The sequence below is a fragment of the Dermacentor andersoni genome, chromosome 11 (genome assembly GCF_023375885.2).
Source record: "Dermacentor andersoni chromosome 11, qqDerAnde1_hic_scaffold, whole genome shotgun sequence".
Taxonomy (NCBI): domain Eukaryota; kingdom Metazoa; phylum Arthropoda; class Arachnida; order Ixodida; family Ixodidae; genus Dermacentor; species Dermacentor andersoni.
Window position 1 is genome coordinate 126,114,740 of NC_092824.1, and position 23,702 is coordinate 126,138,441.

The 23,702-nt window shown below is 47.0% G+C and overlaps 2 protein-coding genes across 6 annotated transcripts in view; one reads left to right on the top strand and one right to left on the bottom strand.

Annotated features, from left to right (window-relative positions):
• The window catches only part of LOC126539647 (nuclear pore membrane glycoprotein 210-like), a 240,043-nt gene that overhangs the window by 66,588 nt on the left and 149,753 nt on the right, over positions 1-23,702 (top strand). For all 5 annotated transcript variants that reach the window (XR_008614325.2, XM_055075603.2, XM_055075601.2 and 2 more), the window contains exons 6-7: positions 3,561-3,683; positions 3,751-3,807. Coding sequence is in view for 4 of the 5 variants with exons in the window: in XM_055075603.2 (XP_054931578.1) it covers positions 3,561-3,683; positions 3,751-3,807 (180 nt within the window). In the remaining variant the exon portion in view is untranslated. The remainder of the gene's footprint in view (positions 1-3,560; positions 3,684-3,750; positions 3,808-23,702) is intronic.
• On the bottom strand, positions 18,093-23,022 carry LOC140214167 (tigger transposable element-derived protein 4-like). The gene is made up of 2 exons (XM_072285526.1): positions 22,847-23,022; positions 18,093-19,530 (listed from the first exon to the last, which is right to left on the bottom strand). Exons 1-2 carry the CDS (start codon positions 23,020-23,022, stop codon positions 18,093-18,095), a joined length of 1,614 nt encoding a protein of 537 aa, XP_072141627.1.

The window sequence follows — 23,702 nt, forward strand, 5'->3', positions numbered from 1 at the left end:
CTCATGAATTCGAGCGTACCGGAATCTTGGAAAAATGCTAACATAATCCTAATCCATAAGAAAGGGGACGCCAAAGACTTGAAAAATTATAGACCGATCAGTTTACTGTCCGTTGCCTACAAAGTATTTTCTAAGGTAATCGCAAATAGAATTAGGAATACCTTAGACTTCTGTCAACCAAAGGACCAGGCAGGATTCCGTAATGGCTACTCAACAATAGACCATATTCACACTATCAATCAGGTGATAGAGAAATGTGCGGAATATAACCAACCCTTATATATAGCCTTCATTGATTACGAAAAAGCATTTGATTCGGTCGAAACCTCAGGAGTCATGAAGGCACTACGGAATCAGGGTGTAGATGAGCCATATATAAAGATACTGGATGATATCTATAGCGGCTCCACAGCCACCGTAGTCCTCCACAAAGAAAACAACAAAATCCCAATAAGGAATGGCATCAGGCAGGGAGATATGATCTCTCCAATGCTATTCACAGCATGTTTACAGGAGGTATTCAGAGACCTGGAGTGGGAAGAATTGGGGATAAGAGTTAATGGAGAATACCTTAGTAACTTGAGATTGGCTGATGATATTGCCTTGCTTAGTAACTCAGGGGGCCAATTGCAATGCATGCTCACTGACCTGGATAGGCAAAGCAGAAGGGTGGGTCTAAAAATTAATCTGCAGGAAACTAAAGCAATGTTTAACAGCCTTGGAAGAGAACAGCAGTTTACGATAGGTAGCGAGGCACTGGAAGTGGTAAGGGAATACATCTACTTAGGGCAGGTAGTGACTGCGGATCCGGATCATGAGTCTAAAATAATCAGAAGAATAAGAATGGGCTGGGGTGCGTTTGGCAGGCATTCTCAAATCATGAACAGCAGGTTGCCACTATCCCTCAAGAGGAAAGTTTGTAACAGCTGTGTCTTACCAGTACTCGCCTACGGGGCAGAAATCTGGAGGCTTACTAAAAGGGTTCTGCTGAAATTGAGGACGACGCAACGAGCTATGGAAAGAAGAATGATAGGTGTAACGTTAAGGGATAAGAAAAGAGCAGATTGGGTGAGGGAACAAACGCGGGTAAATGACATCTTAGTTGAAATCAAGAAAAAGAAATGGGCATGGGCCGGACATGTAATGAGGAGGGAAGATAACCGATGGTCATTAAGGGTTACGGACTGAATTCCAAGGGAAGGGAAGCATAGTAGGGGGCGGCAGAAGGTTAGGTGGGCGGATGACATTAAGACGTTTGCAGGGACAACATGGCCACAATTAGTACATGACCGGGGTAGTTGCAGAAGTATGGGAGAGGCCTTTGCCCTGCAGTGGGCGTAACTAGGCTGATGATGATGATGATGACTCAGATTGTGGACAAGGCTTCTGTATGGAAGCTGAAACATCTTGTCTTTTAATAAGTTTTACTTGATCGGTGTACGTTTTTCTTTGACCCACCTCCACAGCTTTCAACGCTTCGGGTGAAGCTGCCAATTTTTTTTCTGCACGACCTCTATTGGGGAGATTCACTGGGAGTTATCTATTTCTTGATGACATCCTTCTTCTCAAGCTGCTTCGATTCTTCTTCTACCCGGTCCTTCACTGAGAATGGTAATCGGCACAGCTCAGCCGCAACAGGCTTGGAATCTTCACAGACTCTGACTTTATGCACCTAGTTCTTCGTGAGATTTTGCTTGCCCTCAAAGACATGCAATGAATGGGTGGCCAGTTGAGGCAGTAGGCATTGCCATCAGGCACTTGACAGGTGTGAAAACAATGCAAAGGCCCACCATTGGTTTGCAGATGCAAGGCTACCATGACATCTTCGCCCAGGATGTCAGTCCCTTCTAGAACCACCTGACAGTAACAAAATGGGACTGGAGCAATGAAGCAACCCTGAACAATGATACAGCGGTGTGAGAAGTAAAACAGCGCAGTGGACATGAATTGTAGTGAAACAGAAGACCAAAGCTTCTTGTAGTTGGCACACGCTGTAGTGGTGCAGTGGCTTTGGTGTTGCACTGCTCCCAGCTGCAGCCAGCGCATTTCGATGAGGGCGAAATGCAAAATGCCCGTGCATTGTGTACATGTTAAAGAACCCCAGGTGGTCAAAGTTAATCCGGAGTCCCCCACTATGGCATGCCTCGTAATCATATCATGGTTTTGCCACATAGTACTCCGGCATTCAACTTAAATTTTTTTCCTTGTAGCTGGTGGACAACAGTATGGAGACAGCAGGCCTGATGTCCACTAGGAAGGGGACTGTAATGCTGTGTACCTACATGTCAATATGCACACCTGTTCTACTCTTGCAGCCAGATGCAAAACAGTCAGGATGCAACTTCTTGGATAGCAAAGGTTCTTTGTTAGCTTGCTCACTTTGGCATTCAAAATGGTCCATCTTCCCACCTTCTCTGCATGTCTTGTTTCTCACCCTGCATGTGGTGGAACTTGCGATTTGATGTGGAGAACCATAGTGGATAAACAAGCGGGATGCAAGTGTTGGGAAAGTGTGGCCCTTGTGGTGTACGATGCCTGCTTCTAACAGATGTTTTAAGAAAACTCAGCAGAAGAGAATGGAAATGATGCCACTTAAAAGGGCAGTATTGAAGAAAATGAACAGAGGAAACGTGCAAGCTGAAGCACCAGGTAGTCAATATAATGGGCACAAGGCTGCATGTAGCAAGTAATGCAGTGATGCATGGTGTGAAGGTGCTTTTTGGCAAGGAACTGCTTGTAGTTGTGCATGCACGGTTACGTACACACACAAACCTAATTGATTCAATCAAGACAAAGATAAACTGGAAACTTGAAGTGAACAGCCATGGATGAACAAGAGAATGGTCCTCGGCCAGCATTTATACTTGTCTTTTAGCTCAGGAAAACATGTCTGCTTTCTGAAACTCCAGGTTGAGGCTACCCTTGATCTGTTATTCGTTAGTACAATGTTTCACCATAGTGCAACGACCCTTGTAGTCTTTGCACAACCTTGTGTGGTGCCTTAAAGATATTTGTTTAAGCGATACAACTATGCTTGTTTCTATCATATTGAAACAGTATCTTTCTATTGGCACCATAAGCTGTGGACGTGTTTGGTAGGTAAATGTCCTCCTTAAACCATGTGGCATCACTTTCACTTCCTGTGTGTGTATGTGCTGGGAGGCACTCATTGTGGCCCTCCCATTGTGCCCTATCGTAAACATGTACTGATAGCGCTTGTGACCGCACTTTAAGTGACAGCACTTGTGATGTACCTTGCCATTTTTTTCTCATAGCCTCCCAGTTAGTTTGTCAGCGGAGAGCTACAGCACTGAGCTAGTAGACAAGATCAGGAACTTGTGACCCTGACATGGTTGCTTTCATCTTTCATTATAGAGCTGCAGCGCTTTAATGCTGTGCTGCTTGCTTTCATTGCTGGCTGCATATCCATGCTTGTAGTAAATTTGTTTAGGCTGGATTTGTTAAAGCTTGTGTTGACCTTGGCAGCAGCATGCCAGTGTGCACCATTTTGTGTCAGTAACCATGCAAACACCCTGTGGAATGTGCTGTTCTATGTGCAGCTGCAGTGGCACCTGGGCAGTCATATTCCCTGCGCACGGAGGATGACCGGGTAGCTCGTGTGGAAGGGACATGCGTCTGGGCCCAAGGGCTTGGCCACACCCGGCTGCTGCTTGCCGATGCCTGTATCCTTTGTCACTGAAGCACCTCATTCTGCCCATTCCATGGTGGTACCTTGACTGTGCCTTCCAGCTTCGTCCATCAATCTGCGGACTGCCGATGTGCACGTAGTCAGACCAAGCTACCTTCGTGAGCCCCTTTCTAATCATGGCTACCCTTTCTAATGGAGAAGCGGTTTACTTTCTGGTGACACCTTGTTGCACATCTTGTTGCTTATTTACATCGCTTATGAGGGTGTAAAAAAACATGTCTGTTAAATTATGCCACTAGTCAGTGTGTGCCAGTGCCACAGTGAAAGGAAACAAATTATCTTAAGTTTATTTTTGTCCCTTTTCACAAAAAACGTGCCCCCATGGTAATTTTTTTTAAATTGCAGTTTTCAGTAGTAGGAAATGATTGGAAACACGTGAATACAAAAAACATTTATTGCTAACAATATTTTCTATAAAAAAATGCTTTACATGCACCAACAGTAGGCACACACACACACTATACGGTAAGAGATTGAGACGAATGCTTACAGTGAAGTTTATGGCTAAAAATATGTTAGACATAAATAAAAGAAACTCTTGAGCAGTTGCCGCAAGAGGCACCGCATGCGGCTATGCTAAACCCACGACTGACTGCAGGCCAGTGTACACCAGGACACGAACCATAACCTAAGGGGGATCAACAACTGATGGCAAAGAAAAAGAAAACTTCGGACTGCATGGGGCTAAACTTAAGTTACTGGAAACACCATAGCGGTGACCATAAAAGACAATAGCATCGCCTCCATGCATGCCTTGGAGATGACGCGCACGACCATGTGAGGAAGTACATGGATAAAAATAAGTTGCATAGTGGGCCTCGGTGAGTGGGAACGTAATTTCAAATGAGTAGTTTGTACGACTCCATAGAGAGGGCATCACCTCTTAACTACCAGTACTGTTGAATACATGTGAAATATCAAATAAAAGATAGATGCTGCACATGTACGGCAAAAACCTAAAAAGGGTTAAAGATTGTTGCACCCAACTTAGTGTAGTGTAAGCACTTACTATATTTCTATACAGACCACTTGATCCTTTCATTGCAGTTGTCTTGTTGCGGCGCCTCTATCGCCATGGATACCATAAGCATACAATAAATTGGCAAACCATATGAGCCAGCACATGGGAGAATACGTAGTTACATTCAGAAGCTCACCAGGAAAGCTCTGCCTGTCCATTGCAATGGACTATAGATAAGCCTAATAAATTGTTGACTGCCCTTGTCTTACTAGCTGCTTACAATTACAATTACAAGAGATCTCTTGTTCGACCGCTGTCAGTCAAATTGGAGAGCTTTGAAGTTGATGAGTAGCCATACAAATATAAACACAAAATATCCAGATATATTCAATGGTTAAAAAAAATGTTTTTCTTCAGAAAAAATGGAAAATTTCAGGATGATAAACTGGCATACACTGCACATTAATTTGCTCAGGGGTACAAAAAAATATTAACAATGCTTATTTACCTCATATTTAAATGCTGAAATTATGGAAAAAATCGCTTTTTATATTACAAAAGAAATCTGAAAACTCAACACAAAAAGTCACTCTATGTTGGAGTCACTGTTGCAGGATGAGGCAATATATGTAGACTTACATTGGTTCAAGTTGCCTTGAAAAGGTTGTTTGGCACAAATGTATTGCTACCAGTTCTGCTTTCCCAAATACAGTGGAACCCCGTTCATACGTTTTTCACCGGACCGGGCGAAAAAACGTAACAGCCGGGAAAACGCAACAGTGAGGAAAGCTCCGAAAATTAATGAAAAAAGTGCAGCTTCAACTATAGACAATTTATTTCCACAGAGTGCGCTTAGGACTTAAAAAAATCCAGAATGGTGGCTTGCCGTTTCTTTTGCTCGCTATAAATCGCCACACGTTTCTCAATACCCTGGAAGGCCGCATTGCTGTCAGCGTCGCTGTGAGGTGCGACGTACCTGCGGAGGAGGTCCAGAGCCGCGACGGCTTCTCCAAAGCTAGGATTTGGCAACTTCCCGGCATCATGCGGCTCGTGCTCCTTGTCGTCACCGCGCCACGGCAATGGCAACGGACGAACGAATATACGCGGGAAATTTTGCCCTCTTTGGCGTAATCATGCTAACGTGCTAACGATTGTTTAGTATTGCTGCGGAGCGCGCGCGTCCGAGCAGCCCGGTTGCGCGCAGCGCGGCGTGGGAGAAACGTAAACAAGAGAGGAGAGCACGCCCGATAGGCGGAGCAACGCCACGAGCAACGCCAACTTCCGGTTTCACTTTAGCTTCACAAAGAGTGACGTCAGGGCCTCTCCCGAGTTTCCTTCCTCCGTGAGTCGACCCGTCCAACAACCAAGCGGTGACCGTAATCACAGTGATGATAGTAAGATCATTTTTCACGAATGGCCACTTAGTGGCGGCCTCATGCGGCCTCTCGAACTGGCGTGCGGCTTCTTGCAGCCAGTTCCATAGCCAAGCCCGGCCAAGCCCAGCCAAAACTCGTCAAAAGCCAAAATGGCGGTTGGAGCGCGTTGTCTACTTTAGCCCAGGCGGGTTCGGGGTGCTAAGTTGCGACGTATCATGCGGGAACGTTTTCACAGCTACAACGTAACAGCGGGGTTCCTTATACATTGGATCCTATGGAAGCTATGCCGGGACCGGATGAAAACGACGTAGCAGCCGGGAAAACGCAGCAGTGAGGAACGTAACAGCGGGGTTCTACTGTATTATATGTCAGTGCTGCATCAAATTCCTGTAAATTTTGTCCAAGACTGGAATATGGAGGCCAAGCTGACATCAATTTGTTTTGTAGTTTTGTAGTTCTATTGACTCCATGGCCTTAGACATCGTGAATTTATTGCAGTTGATTATACTAAGCTATTGCCGATGATTTTATATGTGGACGCTGCGTTTCAGTTTTATGGTGGTCGAGCGATGGTATTCAAGTCTGCTGAAATCACCAGCTCAAATATTATGGTGCATTATGGTGCAGCAAGAGTTGAAAGCAATGTCGCTTTGCCATGTGAAGCTGTTGTATGCATAGACCTTCATTGTGTTATTATGAAGTTGGACAGTACTTAATGAAAATGAAATGCTTCCATACAGTTTCCTAAGCTGTTTTATTACTGTCAGAAAAAACGGCACCTTATGGAAGAGATGCATGAACATTTAGTAAATGTTGTTTAGTTCATTTTGGGAAAGGACGACATTGTATAAACACAGAAGGCAAAGAGGCATGTGGGACAGGCATTACTCATGACCAAGTTTTACTTTAAGCAGACTCAAAGAAATGGGCCAGGTGCATGGTAAAAGAATGACCAGACATTTGTTGTGGTAGACTATACAGCGAAAACTTTGTTACTACAAACACCACATTAACAAACTTTTCAGAAATCCCCTGCTGACTTCTGATAGCTTCAATGTAAAAATATTTCAATACTACAAACTTCAGAATACCGAACTTTTCAGAATAACGGTCGTTATTCAGTTTCCCTGTGATGCTAACAACGCCTCAGTGCTACAAATTCTGAAATCTGAGGATTCTTAGATTTTCATGTATCATCCACGGCAGCCAAAACAGTAGGCTAGCAGACGACAAGGCACAGACAGTGGATGTCGCAGCGCATGGGTTCGGAAAACCTGATATGACACCCGGAAAAAGAAAAAAAAAAAAAGAATTCGGGCAAGTGGAGGCGACAACACATCAGGTTTTGCGAGTGCATGTTCTGCCCAGAAAAGTGTCCTCTAGCAATGGAGGCGCGTCTCTTACTTTTTTCACCGTACTTTTTCTGCACACGCCTCTTTCTTTTGCTCTTCTTTCTACGGCCATGCTAGCTATGCTCGCGGTGAAATGTAACCTCCATACTCGCAGGGATGCCACAGGGTTGCACCTTGCACCTTCCACATGGTGTCGTTTATGCGCACTTGCACTGCGACATAGTTCAGGCGTCCGTCTCGAGCAAGCCGGTTGCAATGTCCACAGCAAGAAATGGGAAAAGCAAACAAAAAGCAAGCAACATTTACTTTAGAAGTGACAAGAAGCTACCTTTTTGTCTAGTTTTCTCGGCCTCAGCGTCTGTTCTATGTGCGCGTCACTCTTATTATACAGTGCTTCGGTGGTGCATGGCAGCGGAATTTATGGAAAATAGCAACAGTGCGTGCCGAGAGCCAACAGGGACATTTTCATGGATAGCTCATGTGGTGACAACTTATGAACTGATGGGTTGATGGGCAGAATGGTTAGTTTTGTGGCTTTCACTATAACAATCTTTCAGAATGACAAAAAATTTACCGCGGTCCCCTGAAGTTCGTTATATTCAGATTTCACTGTAATAGGATTTCTTGAAAAAAATTATCATTGTTGCTGCACGCCGTGACAGAGATAGCAGTAATACACCCATGATCACTCTTTTTAATGTGAAACTCTTCCATAATTTCACACACAAGCATGTCACGGTTCTCCCAAAATTTCATATGCTAGAAGCATTGGCTCACACGTAGGACACGCAGTGTCAGTAAATGTGACTTTATGACCGACAGCTCATGCTCGTATGCTCAGGCATCACTGTAGTGGCCTGTCTAGCAGATATGGGCCCTTCTGCATGTGAGCTGCTGGAAGCATAAGGCCTTGCTCGTTTTTTCTTGCACGGGGACTTCTTGAGTGGATCTGAAATGAATGGGCACAGCCCTGCCAGCTTGCTCGGTGTGCAAAAGACAATGGGTACTTTATAATAATAATAATGTCTTTATTTGCGTCCCATAAAAATAAACGACACGGGAGACCTGCAGTGAAAGCTGTCATGAATGACAGCTTGACAGAGCCATAGGCCTCCCATACACGGAGCAGTTACATAACAAAAAAAAAAAGGCATAATACATGGTCGCGTTTGAAATTACACTTCCTAAGCGTACAATGTAACGTACACAAATTGTGATGAAATAAGGCAAGATGGAAATACAAATTACAAGTTCACTCGTGTAATAAAACAACACAATCAATGATGGAAGAGTCACAAAAGAAACAACATAATTGCAGTTTCACGTATCCACAAGAAATAACAGTAATACATATACAGTGATGGTAAAGAGAAGCAAAACAGATAAAGCGCACATTGTGAATTGAAAGAAGAGAAGACTGAACCATTCCCTCGCCATGTACACTGCTAGGGATAACGGGGTAGAGAAAAACTGGATTGTGCATATCTACCTCGTTTTCCACGTTAGGTGAAACTGTACACACGGGGAACCACATTGGGCCTTTTTGTTTCAAGTTTGGCTCTGTTTCCTTTTTACCTTCCATCTTCTGAAGGATGTTTCAGACACAACAGCTAAAACTGAACAGTGAAATGCAGCTGACTTAAGTTGTGCAATCTGAATGTCAAAACTCTCTCACATCCAATAAAAGGGGGCAATGAAGCCATTGGCAGAAAATCAAGCCAACTCATTTTCATCGTCATTGCATTCCGTGGTAACCTGCTTGCACATGAATTTATGGAAGCGTTTCATATCAAAAAGAGGGTGTTTGTTGTTATATCAATGGTATTCGTCGTAGTGTGAAGTGGCGTGGAATTGTCATACAGCAATTGCTGTTATTAGCTCACTCCCCAAGTTGTATTGATGTCCATCACAGGAGTCTATCGCCTTGTGAGTTTATAAAGAAGAGCTCCGGCCTCACAGAGTAGCTATCCGGGGTTTTGCATCTCAGCCACTCCACCGATGCTACAGAAAGGAAAAAAATGCTATGCTTGGAGAGTGTGATCAAGTCGTGAGTTGCTGTGATGGGATGACCCAGCACTGAGGTGAAAAAATTTAAATGAAGGCAGCATTAAAATGAGAAATGCACAACAGGAAGGAGGAAGAAATTTACTTCACTGCGGAGGAATGCTGCCTTTATAATGAATGTCTTCTCAACAAGAGATCGGTCCACATGCATCTGCAAATGTTTACTCCAACTGATCGAGGAGAGGGGGTAAAACTGAGGGGCCCGATTTTACAGCAAAGCTGTTTACCTCTAGCTCCTGTATGCATCCTCCGCATGCGTTCCCTGGGTGGGTGGTGGGAGGGGGGGTTGCCCTGGCCAGCTTACGTCTGTATAGGTGGCAGGAATTTGTGTGCCGATCTCAGAGATAGTGTAATACCGGGTTGTTGTTTGTTGTTTTCACTGAAAGTGCAGGTGGACCAGGAAGAAGAGAAAAAGACTCGGTGAGTACGAGAGAAGAAAAGCGGGGATTCCTGTTGGTTAACAGGGCTTCACGGCTCGAATCAGTCCCATTAAAAGCCTTTCTCAATTATATTGACGGAATCAAGTTATTCTGCAGCTGATGTATGCCGCAATTCTACAAATTTAGTGCCGAACTACCCAGGATAGACCAGTCGACGTCTATGAGTTGCCTGCATGAAAGTGGAGAAGCTCAAGGCGAAGCGGACTTCACAACAATCCTTGAACAGTCAGATCATCAATGAGGCAAGTGCCCTTCTTTGTAGAGACTCCGCAACGCATGAGCAGCTCGACTTTGTCTCTGAGAGGCTGAAGGCAAATAATGACAAACTAAACAAGATAAATGTGGAACTAAAGAGCCTAATTACGGATGAGGACTTCCAAGCAGAGTACGAAATAGTCGTGGAATATGAGGGTAACACGACGTGTGCCCTCGCTGTGTTGATGAGTAGGCGGGACCTCATTTCAAGTGCGACTGCGCGCGCAGCCGAGGGTTTGACGCCGGCTACCCATACCATTGCTTCACCATCAGAAAGGAAGGGAGCCAAGATGTCAAAACTCACGATCGCTCCGTTCTCTGGAGATCTGTGTAAATGGGCGGAATTTCGGAAGCAATTTGACCAGACTGTTCACAACAATGCGAGTCTTACCACCACTGAGAAGTTTCATTATTTGTGGCTATTTCTCAAAGGAGACGCTGCTTCAGCGGTTGCGGGTCTTCCAACTATGGAAGGATGCTATAATTCCGGGACTTCCAGGACAAGACACGCCAGAAGCAGGAATACTTCGCAACATTACGACAGTTGACTCTTGTTCGTTCATCTGGCAACAGAAGAGCCCTCCGACAACTCTATGACCATGTGCTTGTCAACATCCGAGGCCTGGAGTCATTGAGTGTGAAAAGGTTGTCGTTTTCCTCCATGCTCTGCAACATAATCATTAGGGCCTTACCCTGAGATGTTGTAGTCAACATTGTGCATGTGCTGCACAAATCAGAGTGCTACCGCGGACAATGCTGCTGATTCTTCAAGACTAGATGGTCTACTCAAGTCCCTTTTGGTTGAACTGGGAAGACGAGAGAAAGAGTGACTATAAGGACGACTATGTGTGACAGCGACGGTCAGCTTTCATCAAACCAGCCATCCCGCAGTCGCTACTTGAAGCAGCCTGTGTTGTTTGTCCTTCACACGATCTCAGCTCGTGGGTGTGTGTTTGCGTGGGTGTGTGTTTTGCACATCAAGACATCACTCCACAGAAGCGTGCCCTGCGGATATGCCCCTGACACAGAAGAAGGAAGTGCTATCAAAGGATAAACGGTGCTTCCAATGCACAGCCAAAGGTCATAGGGCACTTGACTGCACACGTAGGATCTCTTGCACGAGGTGCAAAGGTCACCATGCCTCAAGTATGTGCGACCCACAAAAAATCCCTCAGAGCTCGTACCAAGGCCTCAAGAATGACAGAGCAAGTTTGCACATCGGCAAGGGGTGACAACAAAGCGACGATGGATACACTTGCTTCTTCCTGCAAAAATTTTGAGCTTGGGCGGTAAGCCACAACACTTGCTGCTATGTGCAAGGTGTCTTCAACGGTGGGAGTCAACGCACATTTGTTACTGAAGACTTGTCGAGATACCTGGGCCTCAAGTGTGTTAGATTGATCAAGATAGCTCTCAACACATTCGCCAGACCAGGTGGCAGAAAACTGACGAATAGTGGAGCTGCTCTTACGAAGTAAGTTTTCTGACATCGAGGTTGTGCTAAGCGCCAATGAGATTCCGCATACATGCCAAACATAGAAGAAACTAAAATGGAAGTGTCTTTTGTTGCTTTATTTAAGAATCTGGAACGAGACATAGCCAATGGACTGGCACATGCATCAGTCATCACGAAAAGCGGAATCGGCATGCTGATCGGTGCTGATCAAATGTGGAGACTCTTGTTGGGCGATGTTCTATGTTGTAAAGGCAATGAAATGGAAGATATGAAGTGGCACTGCCTTGGAAAGACGGATTTGAGCTTTCAGACAACAAACAGGTTGCTGTCACAAGGCTGCAGAAGCTTAATCGACTAACGAAGCAGAAAGGGCTGCTGCGGATATACAATGACATCATACGTGAGTATGCACGAGCTGGCTATGCCGAAATTGTTGATGACCTCCCTCCTGAGCAAGGCAAGGTGTATTACATTCCACACAAAGAAGTAATCAGACAACAGGTGTTGACCCCAAAAGTTCGGGTGGTTTCTGATTCATCATTGCATGAAAAAGGTAGTAGGTCTCTCAACGAGTGTCTTGAAAAGGGGGACAATCTGTACTAAGACTTTGAAAAAACACTGTGTTTCAGCACACACCTTCAGGATATGAGGAGACTGCATAAGATGGAAACAGTTTGTGGCTAATCATATCCTGGAAATTAAATGCAGAACAGAACCATCCCAGTGGAGATATTGCCAAGGATTGGAGAATCCATCTGATTTGTTAATGCGGGGAGGGACATTAGACAAAGTGACTTCGTGCTCAAGATGGTGGCATGGTCCTGACTGGCTACACGCATCGATGGACAAGTGGCCTCTCCAACTGTCCATTTCATTGGACTTGGACGACACTGTCAGAAGTGAGATAGCAGCAGTTCAAGTAATAGCAGCAAAAGTACAGAGTCCAGTCATGTATTGAGCGTTTCAGCGAGCTTCAGCACCTACTGCGAATAATAGCTTGGTTGTTCAGGTTCACAAACCGTTGTCAACACAAGACGGAAGAAATTGGCCACCTGAAAGCAACAGAAGTAATTCGGGCCGGGCGCCACTGGGTTAAATACGTCCAAAAACAACTTCTATGAAGACCTCAACTGCATAACATGAGGACGACCACTAGAACTCACGTCGCGCAATGCCGATCTCCGCCCGTTTATGGACGCCGACGGAATCCTCAGTCAGTGCACACCTGTCACTTCTGAAGTTACCGCTAGGAGTGAAACACCCAATGATTCTCCCTGCAAATCGCCTTTACTTCACTGTGTTGGCCATAAGAGCTCATCAGCAAGTCTTACACGGAGGTGTACGAGAAACTCTTACCCAGATCAGAGAGCACTACTGGATTTGTTGAGCGCATGTCCTTGCCAAGAAAGTTATACATATCTGCAATGTGTGCAAACATTTCACCACCAGACCAGGAGGTACTCCGAAGCTCCTTTACCAAGTCACCGGATGGTGCTGACAAACCCTTTCAAAGTTGTTGGTGTTGACTTCGCTGAACCTCTCTTAGCACACACGCAAGATGGTGACACCAAGTGCTGCGTTACACTTTTCACATTTGCCATGTCGCGAGCAATCCACCTCGAACTCGTTTCCAGCATGACGTCCGAATCATTCATATTGTGCTTGTAGCGGTTTGTCGGCCGAAGAGGACGACCCAACATTATCTATTTGGACAATGCTAGGACATTTCAAGAAGCGTCGGCACATTTAAAGCAACTCTTTGACATGTTCCCGGAAAAGGATGTGGCGAACCACCTCACCTTCACCAGTATCTCGTGGAATTTTATAGTGCCAAATGGTCCTTGGTGGGGAGGATGGTGGGAATGGCTGGTCAGATCTGTGAAGACTTCTCTGCGTAAAATTCTCGGCAGAGCCTGCTTCAGTTTCGAAGAAATCACGACACTGCTGACAGAGGTCGAAGCAGTAATCAACTCCAGGCCTTAAACTTTAGTTGAGACAGACGTAGGAGACCGACCTGTTGCTTGGATGACGACTAACTGCTATACCCTATGGTGCTGTTAAAGTTGACAGCAACTCGAGGTGAGCGGACACCATAAGTCGACATGCCTATGGAAAAGCTTCTAACCAAAAACTTCTGGAAGCGATGGCGAAAGGAATATCTACTACAACTACAATATGCTCATTTCGTGGCCAATCGATGAGCCATGGACTTCCGGGAAGGTGACGCTATCGTTCATTCCGAGACTTCATGCAGTCAACTATGGAAACTCGCCAGGGTGACTGAAGTCTTCAGAAGTTCAGAAAAACAAAGAGGTCTTAATATAACAAGTCCTATCCAAAAGCTCTACCCGCTTGAACTCCATGCATAATTTCACTACGCAGTCGGGAATGTTTTCACTGAAAGCGCGGGCGGACCAGGAAGAGAAGAGTCGGCGAGCACGAGAGAAGAAAAACAGGGACTCCCTTCGGTTAACAGGGCTTCACGGGCCGAATCAGGCCCATTAAAAGCCTTTCTAAATTATATCGACGGAATGGAGTTATTCTGCGGCTACTGTATGTCATAGTTCCACACGAGTATGCGTTCCCAGGGGCACCTGTGTGGGTCGGCTTACATCCGTATAGGAGGCAGGAATGTGTGCGCCGATCCCGAAGATTATGCAGTACTGGGCATGCGTTCCCAGGGGGGTACTCTGGTCAGCTTACGACCGTATAGGAGACAGGAATGTGTGCGCCGATTCCAGAGATTATGCAGTACCGGGCGTGCGTTCCCAGGGGGGGGTACCCTGGCTGGCTTACGACCGTATAGGAGACAGGAATGTGTGCGCCAATTCCGGAGATAGTGCACTACCGGCCATGCTTTCCCAGGGGGGTACCCTGGTTGGCTTACGACCGTATAGGAGACAGGAATGTGTGCACCGATTCCGGACATTATGCAGTACCGGGCATGCTTTCCCAGGGGGTACCCTGGTCGGCTTACGACCGTATAGGAGACGGGAATCTGTGCGCTGATTCCGGAGGTAGTGCACTACCGGCCATGCTTTCCCAGGGGGGTAGCCTGGTTGGCTTACGACCGTATAGGCGCCGTGCACGCTGACGGACGCGCCACTGGTGGTGGCCTTGCGCAGAACACGCGGGAGAGGAGCCTGGCACGCGCCGTAGTTTGTTGCGTCGTTGATCGTGCTTCTCTGTCATATTCACGTTTTCAGAGCAAGATGGGCAACACCATTCGCACGTGTGGGGTGGCCAAAGCTTCAGGGAATGTCGAAGAAGAATTGTTGCAGGGTGGGGGCTCAAATACCGGTGAAAACGTGCCGGGGATACGGTTCTAATCATTCCCGGCAAAGCCTCATCAGCGGGAGCAACGGTAGCAAAAATGGATCGTCGCTTGGAAGGGAAATTTCTTGTTCTCATCCTTTCCTTTGTCTCGTCGGTGTTTTTTTCCACTTGATCATAGTTAGACGCGTGAGCAACGAAGTTCGTCTGCAGTGAAGCATGAGGTTTAAAGGCATTTCGCTAAAGTTCGGAATGCTGTTTGCCGGTTATATTGTTTTCCGCTTCTTTGCCGCGTTGCGCTAGCTAGGCGGCACGACTGCACGAGCGCATTGCATTGTATGTTAAAGCTACTGAAGTTTGCAAGAACTGAAATTGTTGGTTTCATGTGGCGCGGTAAATCCTCGCACCAGCTGTCGCGCACATGTTTTTACATCTGTTTTATGCGGGGCTTTGCACATGTTTAACTGTTGCTATTTGTTCCATGCATAACTCTTGTCGATTCTCTTGAGCTGCAAAGTTTTCACCCAGCCTTGTTTGTAAAGGGTATAAATCACGCTGTGTCTTATCGGAATGATACAAAGGAAGTGCTTCTTTAACAGCTTTATTCTTTTCGCCCGAGGGCATCTTAGATACTGTTTGCGTTTCTGGAAATGTGTTTAGAAAATACGTAGTTCAGGGCGAGAATTGCTAATAGCTGCTGCATATGATATTTTTGTTCCATTTCTCGCTGAAAAGTTCGCGTCCCGTTTGGGAAGTCATCACACCTCGATGCTACCTGAGCAAGCTTAACACGCCGAGTGATTTGTTTGTTTCACAACGTAGTCCCTTCTTGCATGTGAGTTTTGTACTCAACTGAATTCTTTCTTATACTTACGCTGCAGACGGCTAAACCGGGCCTTGCCGCCAGCGCTCATCTACTTTGACTGGCGCTGCTCTGCCTTTAATTATATCATGTGGCACCTCTCTCTAGTAATATAAAAAAGTACTGAAAAGTTAGTCAATTAGCTCCCTTGGGGAAGTTAAAATTGCACAAACTGCAGCGGGAACGCTAGTTCATCGACGTATGCAGCAGAATTGCATCGGCGGTACAGCACTAACACGCGCTTTTATTATCCCGTGTGTTTGGTGACTTCGCTGGCTAGTGTACGCGTTTCCATCAATAAATTGGCAATTACTCTTCTTGAGGCGACTTCGACTGCACTTATTCGGTGATGTCAGATGTATTCATCGGCAGAAAGATCACAATGGCATATGCAGAGATTGCACCGTGTGGATTTGTTTGATATAAGTCTGCACTAACGACGGGTGCTTATTATTCAGGTACAGAAGCAGCATTGCGCCAAGGGCAGAATAAAAAAAAAACCATCGAGAGATCGCATCACTCAACAAAATTTATTGGCTAGTGAACATGAGCTCCATGTCATGTAAAGGGGGTTCATGGCATTTGTCTGCAGGACACACCTTGCACGTATGAGGACCCAAACACCGGTAACATCGTGTTCATACCCGCTCGCACAGAGGTCAGCATCTTCCCTACAGCTGTCACCGCAGAAGAAGCAGCCTGGCACCCGAACAAAGGAGAAATCGCAGCCGCAAACTTCAGCCATCCTTGCTGCAAAGGGTTGTCGTCTGCTACTGCTCCCGCGTGTACTGTTGGAAGCGTCCGCTAGGTGGCTTTCAGTGGCGCCTCTATAGGTGGTGCACGAGGCGTATAGGAGACGGGAATGTGTGCACCGATTCCGGAGATTATGCAGTACCGGGCATGCGTTCCCAGGGGGGTACCCTGGCTGGCTTACAACCGTATAGGAGACAGGAATGTGTGCGCCGATTTCGGAGATAGTGCACTACCGGCCATGCGTTCCCAGGGAGGTATGGTTGGCCTACGACCGTATAGGAGACAGGAATGTGCGCACCGATTCCGGAGATTATGCAGTACCGGGCATGCTTTCCCAGGGGGGTACCCTGGTCGGCTTACGACTGTATAGGAGATGGGAATCTGTGCGCTGATTCCGGAGGTAGTGCACTACCGGCCATGCATTCCCAAGGGGGTAGCCTGGTTGGCTTACGACCGTATAGGAGACAGGAATGTGTGCACCAATTCCGGAGATTATGCAGTACCAGGCATGCGTTCCCAGGGGGGTACCGTGGTTCGCTTACGACCGTATAGGAGACAGGAATGTGTACGCCGATTTCAGAGATAGTGCACTACCGGCCATGCGTTCCCAGAGGGTACACCCTGGCAGGCTTACATCCGTATCACGGTGCGTGGACAGGAATGCATGGGCTGCTGCCTGAGAATATGCAACACTGGGCGGACCTGCGGTGGAGGTGAAGCAGGCTTCAAGCACTCCACCAATTTTTAAATCTAAGTTTAATATCTTGGGTCCCAATAGAACCGCATAAATTTAGCGTTGTAAGAGAAACACTATATATATGTGTGTGTGTATATATATATGTATATATATATATATATATATATATATATATATATATATATATATATATATATTAGAAAGTGCACTTAGTTTAGCAAGTTGGCCTTATGTGCTTTGTTTGACGAATAATCAGAGGAGGAAGGAGTGTGGTGGCGGTGCCTGTCCACGTTGCATGGGCTTCTGTGGTCATATAACGTCACGTGCATCGGAGGTGCCACACCGGCATGTCCGACGCAGCTGCAGCAGTGGTTGCGACATATGCATGGGAGGTACGGTTACTGCGACAGCACTTCTGTTGGCATAGTGGGGTGCCGTATTAAAAAAATGAATGATTTCATAATGTATGCAGCCCATGTATGCAGCCTAAACAGCTTTGCCGGTAATCCGTCCCCATATGAATGTTGCAGCCCCACAAATTATTTGTTTGTCATGAAAATATGAAGCCAGCAGAAAATGAAGTCAAGGAACCCATTGAGGCAAATTTTTGTTGTTTTAACTAGAATGTAAGCATAACAAAGACAAATGAAAATGGACAATAAGGTAACTTTTTGCTGTTGAGAGCTGAAGCCATAACTTTCGCATAATGCGTGTGATGCTCTACTGTTGAGCTATGGCGACAGCTGGTTTCATGTCCACATTCTTGGGTATACAGTCGACTCCCGTTAATACGAAGTTCACGGGGACCGCAAAAAACTTCGAATTAAACGAACTTTCAATTAAGCACAAAGCACAAAAACAGCACTTTAGTGGTAGCGAAATCGAGTATTTTCCCTAAGAAAAATAGTCTGTCATCTTGCTCTGTTTCTTCTTGCCGAATCGCGCTGCTGAAAGCAAGTTCTGCAGGCTGTAGATGTGGCGGAACGCTTCTTCCGCGTTACCTTCATCAGCAAGGAAGCGCTCCGCAAGAGCAAGGCTTGCAGCTGCATCGGCAGCCTTAGGTGGCGGCTCATCTTCAACGTGATAGTCGCTTTCCTGGGGCCAAATGATCTCCACAATCTCTTTATCCGTTAGTGCACTGCACGTTTCGACCGCCTTGTCTACGGCGACGTAATCTTCAAAATTGTTGTCCCCGAGAGCATCACCAAAATCAGTGCTGTCAAGCTCGCTTGTTGACGCTTCCTCCGGTGAAATTGCAGAGGCATCCTCCGAAGAAGCTGTCACAAAACTGCAAGCCCTGAAGCAGTTTGCGATTGTTTCTTGCTTCACACGATCCCATGCTCGCGCAAACATGTGAATGGCACTGAGCAGGCTCACCGCGTATTTTGCGGAATTATTCATGCACAGAACCATGCGCTCGAAGAGGTGCCGCCTGTACAGGATCTTAACATTCTTGATGATGCCTTGGTCCATTGGCTGCAAAACAGCTGTTGTGTTTGCAGGCACAAATGCGAGGCGTATTGCACTTAAGGCTGGCACATACATGTGAGCACTGCAGTGATCCACAAGGATCAACACCTTGCGGTTCGAAGAAGCAAACTTGCGGTCCAATTTTGTTATCCAGCTCTTGAAGATTTCGGCCGTCATCCACGCTTTCTTGTACGACTCATAGTCCACAGGCAGCGTCTTTATGCCTTTAAAACACCTCAGCTTGGCGGCTTTCCCGATCACAAGTAAGCGACATCGTTCCGTGCCAGTCATGTTTGCCGCGATCAGCACCGACACCCTCTCCTTGCTGCGTTTGCCCCCAGCACAGTCGTCGTCCTTGAATGTCAGGGTATTCTCTGGTAGAAACCGATAGACGAGTGCAGTCTCATCTGCATTGAAGATGCCTTCCGGTCTGTATTCGCCGAGATATTCACGCAGCTTTCCGTCCTTCCACGTGGCGCATGTTTCCTGGTTTACGGACGCTTTTTCACCACACACGCTCTTAAAGACCAGGTCATGGCGATCTTTAAAGCGCGTCAGCCATCCATCTGGCGAAACGAAGTCATCGATCCCCAACATTGTTGCAAACGTTCGGGCTTTCATTGCAACGATGTCTCCGCTGAGAGGAAGTTTGTTGCTCCGAGCCTCCCTAATCCAAACCAGCAGAGCCTTCTCCAACTCTGGGTAAGCGCCGGTGCGCATTCGTTTCCGAGACGTCTTGAACTTGTCGTTCTCAAATGCATCCATTATTGTGCGCTTGTTCTTGATGTAGTTTGAGAGGGTGTTCGGCTTGATCCCGTACTTCCGCGCTGTCTTGTTTAGCGGCACCTCCCTTCTCAACTTCCTTCAAAACCTCGACTTTCGTTGCCAGGTCAAGCGTGCGATAAGAGCCACGGTTTGCCATGGCTATCAACTGTGCGACTATGTACAGTCAATTCCGAAGCGTAGGATCACCCGCGGAACAACCTAGCCAACGTGCTACACGCACAAAGGCCCTCGACCAACACACGCCACAGCACACGCCTCGACATACGCTGTGCCGCCTGCGCGCGCTGCACGCTCCAAGCCTAATCTCGCCACTGCCAGTATGCAGCGCTGCGTGCACCTATGGCATCCGCGTGGCCTCCGCGATCCGCTCCGGCGACGCGCGGCAGCCGCTTCGCCGCTGGAGCTGATCGCAGAGGCTACGGCAGCCATAGCAATGAATAATTGCGCCGCTCCAAGAAGGGCGGCGCTGCGGATGGCTGCGGTGGCGATGACACCAACGCGGAACACGGAGATGTTGCAGCACTTGAAGAAATTGCATATTCTACCAAAGAATGACGGTCACCTCGAGGATCCCAGCTGAAAATTAACTTCCAATTAAACAATATTACTGGATGAGGACTTCGAATTATCGAGCGATTCCTTCCATAGGATTACATGCAAAACTGACGGGACCAGCACTTCACTTCTAATTAACCGAAAATTCCAATTAAGCGGCTTCGAATTATCGGGAGTCGACTCTATATGTATATGTACAAGATGTGAACCTGGGAGTGTTAGTGAGCGCCACTCATGGAAGTGGCAGTGGATGTCGCACATCTTTTTGACCGCTGGCGTTACATGGTAGCACGGGAATGTTTAGCAGGCAGCTGGCCAATAAGCCCTCATATGCTACCTCCTACCTCCAGCCTATACTGCAGAAAGCTGGGCATGACTTGCTGCACATTTCTGCCTATACTACAGCAAAGATGAATAATGCACCTGGAGAATGATGATTGGCTGATGCAACACTCTGCAGCTGAGCTAAAGCCAGCATCGAGTAGTCGCCTTTAATATAGGAAGACAACAAAACTAGAATCTACATTGAAGAAAGCTGTTTCTTTTCAAAACTGGCACACATCTTTGAATGTTTACTTGAACCGATGGCAGACAAAACAGTGCAATACTTGCCGCATACTATATTACGTCAGCCATCGCATCGCTGCTTTGCATTATGAGCGAAACTGAAGCATTCTTTCAGGAAAGGCTGGTCATTAAGTCTACGCTCATTACAACGGACCCGCATGCTGCAGACTTTTGGATATAACGGACCATATTTCAGCCTTAACTTGTTCGACCTATTCTATTAATGCAATGAAGTTCGCTTTTAACTTACCGCGCTACAACGGACTGTCAGCTACAGCGGCATAATTAGCGGCAATTTTTTCGAAAATCGGGTGTATGAAACATATTTTTGCTGTGTTGACATGAACTGACTACTGACTTGCGAGGGTCAGCCGACAATTGCGCCTCAATATTGCGAATGTGCGAGGGGAAGGCGGGGCAGAAACGCGATGTCTTCTTTTGTGCGTGAGGCGAGAGAGAAAGGGGGTTCTACTCCTGCGGCTGCTGCTTACTACGTGGCCACCGTATCTTGAAAGCGACCTACGATGCGGACAGAGTACTCGCCTGCGTGGGCGCCGTATCTTGAAAGCGACCTGCGATGTCAACAAAGTACTGGTAGCTTCGTGTGTGCTGTGCTTTCGATGCGTAGTTCACGTTGAAGCGAGAGAAAGCATCAAGGTCAATTCGCTCACTGCTGCTGCCGCGCTTATTTTGCTTAATTTGCTATCGCATTCGACACTTCGCCTTTTGGGTGAAACTGCGACTTTTTCTTGTTTTTTAGTTTGGAAGTTCGTTGCTCACTCTTTGCAATAAAGTTGTTTGACATCGCGACGAAAGTTTCGGAAGTGAGGCCTTTCACATATTACGAACTTCGGATACAACGGACGTTTTTTGTTGGATTGTCAAGGTCCGTTGTAATGAGAGTCGACTGTATAGGCTGTTCCAAAGAAGTTTTGGTGTCGCATGTATATCATTCCTTCACTATGCATTAGGCAATTCTGTGCATCTTGTAAATTCTCAAAATAGAATTGAGTAGAGGTTAGCACCTGTCCTGTATGTTTCTTCACTTTTTGTCCTCATCCAAGTTCATGTTGTTTATTGTAATGCCATGTGTTCTCCTACCTATTTATGACAGCTAAATATTGTCACATGGTAGTGACAATGAAGAAAGGAGTAAAACTGTGAATGGTGAAACTAGCGTTTTATTGGGCAAGCTTGTACACTCAAAACCAGGCTGTACTCAAAGAAAAACGATAGTGGCGAGCACGATCGGCGGTCGTCGAAATCTGATCAGCGGGTCAAGCGTGTTGGCTTTTGTACATGAGCCATTGAACGTTGCAGAGTAATCGCTGGTGCCAGCGTGTCTTCCAGAAAGTTCTACACCATACGCGTTGTGCATACATGCAATCAGATTACACATGGTTCGGCGACAACAGACGGTGGATAAAACCATCGATAACATTCCAGAAACTTCCGATACATGCAGGCGCGTCCTGCGCTGAGCGATAACGTTTATTAGACGATGAAACACGGTTCCTCGACAAAGTACATGTGTCAATACCCCCCTCTTAAAAAGCGTCGTCCCGAGGCTATAAACATAAAAGGAAAGCGAAAAACAAACACACATACTAAAGAACTAACAAAACAGAGAAACAAAGTCCAAAGGAAATTCAATGTTCAACTGTGCAAAGTCCCAAAGTTCTAGCGCTGGTAAAATGGCTTAAGTCGCACAACATGGACTATTTCAGGTCGTGAGCAGCGGCGCTGTGATTGCGAAATGCCGTCTGGCACGACCTCATATTCCAGGGCACCAATGCGTCTGTGTGATGCAGGTTCTTGTGTTCAAAGGTTCTGACGGTCTGCCTCCGAGAAACCATGAGGACAAAGCCGTTTGTTTCAAAAACACACACACAAGCTTTTAATGAAACTAGAAAGAGGATAAAACATAAAATAAACACTCAGAGACATCACGGCAAGAAACACACTTAGGGCTAGGTTGGTGTTAACCATACGCGAGTCTGGGCTGACCACGACTGCAAGGGTGCATAATAGTCTCGACATGTAGAAACGGCAACATGATGACGAGAGAAGTGGCGCCGGTCTCACCAAAGGTCGGAGTGTTGGACTGTTGATCGTGCCACCAGAGCATGCCAGCTCTGGCTTGAAAAGGGAAGGCAGGCGGCCTGGCAGCACAAGCAGATGGCGGCAGCATTCTGGCCAGGCAGGTGGGCGTAGAACGGGCTCGGGCTACGGGCCCGAGCCCGTAGCCCGACTGCTCTCGTTCTGCCCACGGGCGCAGAAGCTCGCCGGCCTTGGGCAGCAGTTCACAACTGGGTTGAGTGGTGATGCACAGGAACGGGTTGGCAGGGGCCCCCGTCGGGTGAAGTCCGGTGGCTCGGGTCTCCCTGTCCTCCCTGTCCGGTGGCTGACCTTCTCCTAGCGTTGCATCCTGGAACTCTCCCTGCATCTCCCCCGCTTCTGCCAGCGCGCCTCACTTTTCTGCCGCTTTGGCCGATTCGTCGTTTGCTCATTGGCTATTTGACGCTCTGTGGTTTCTCCTGATTGGGTTGGCTTCTTTCATTGTTTCTTTTCTTGCGCCGCGTGTTCACATGCCGGACACTCTTTGGCGTTGTCGTTTTCCATCCAGCATGGAATTCGCCTGAGCGCACGCACTACTTGCCATCTGCTTCTTCTCCTCTCCAACTACCGCACCATGTCGCGCACTACACACATCACATTTGGATGATCTTGTAGGGTCCGAAATAGCAGCATAAAATCTTCTCACTAAGTCCTCGTCGGCATATTGGGGTCCAAACCCAAACACGGTTGCCGGGCTGGTACTCGACGTAGCGTCGTCAAAGGTTGTAGTGTCGGCTGTCGGTCCTCTGCTGGTTCTTGACGCGCAGGCAGGTGAGCTGTCGGGCTTCTTCGGCCAGCTGGAGACAGGCGGTGACGTCGACATTTTCTTCGTCGGTGACGTGTGGCAACATGGCGTCGAGGGTCGTCGTAGGGGTCCTGCTGTAAACCAGCTTGAACGGCGTGATCTGTGTTGTTTCTTGCACCGTTGTGTTGTAAGCGAAGGTTACGTATGGCAGGACCGCATCCCACGTCTTGTGCTCGCCGTCAACGTGCATTGCTAGCATGTTG

Coding starts and splice junctions, on each gene's coding strand:
- LOC140214167 (XM_072285526.1), bottom strand. CDS start 23,022: ATGCAGGGAGAGTTCCAGGATGCAACGCTAGGAGAAGGTCAGCCACCG. Junction 19,531..22,846: donor GCCGGCGAGCTTCTGCGCCC/GTGGGCAGAACG, acceptor GAGGTTTTGAAG/GAAGTTGAGAAGGGAGGTGC.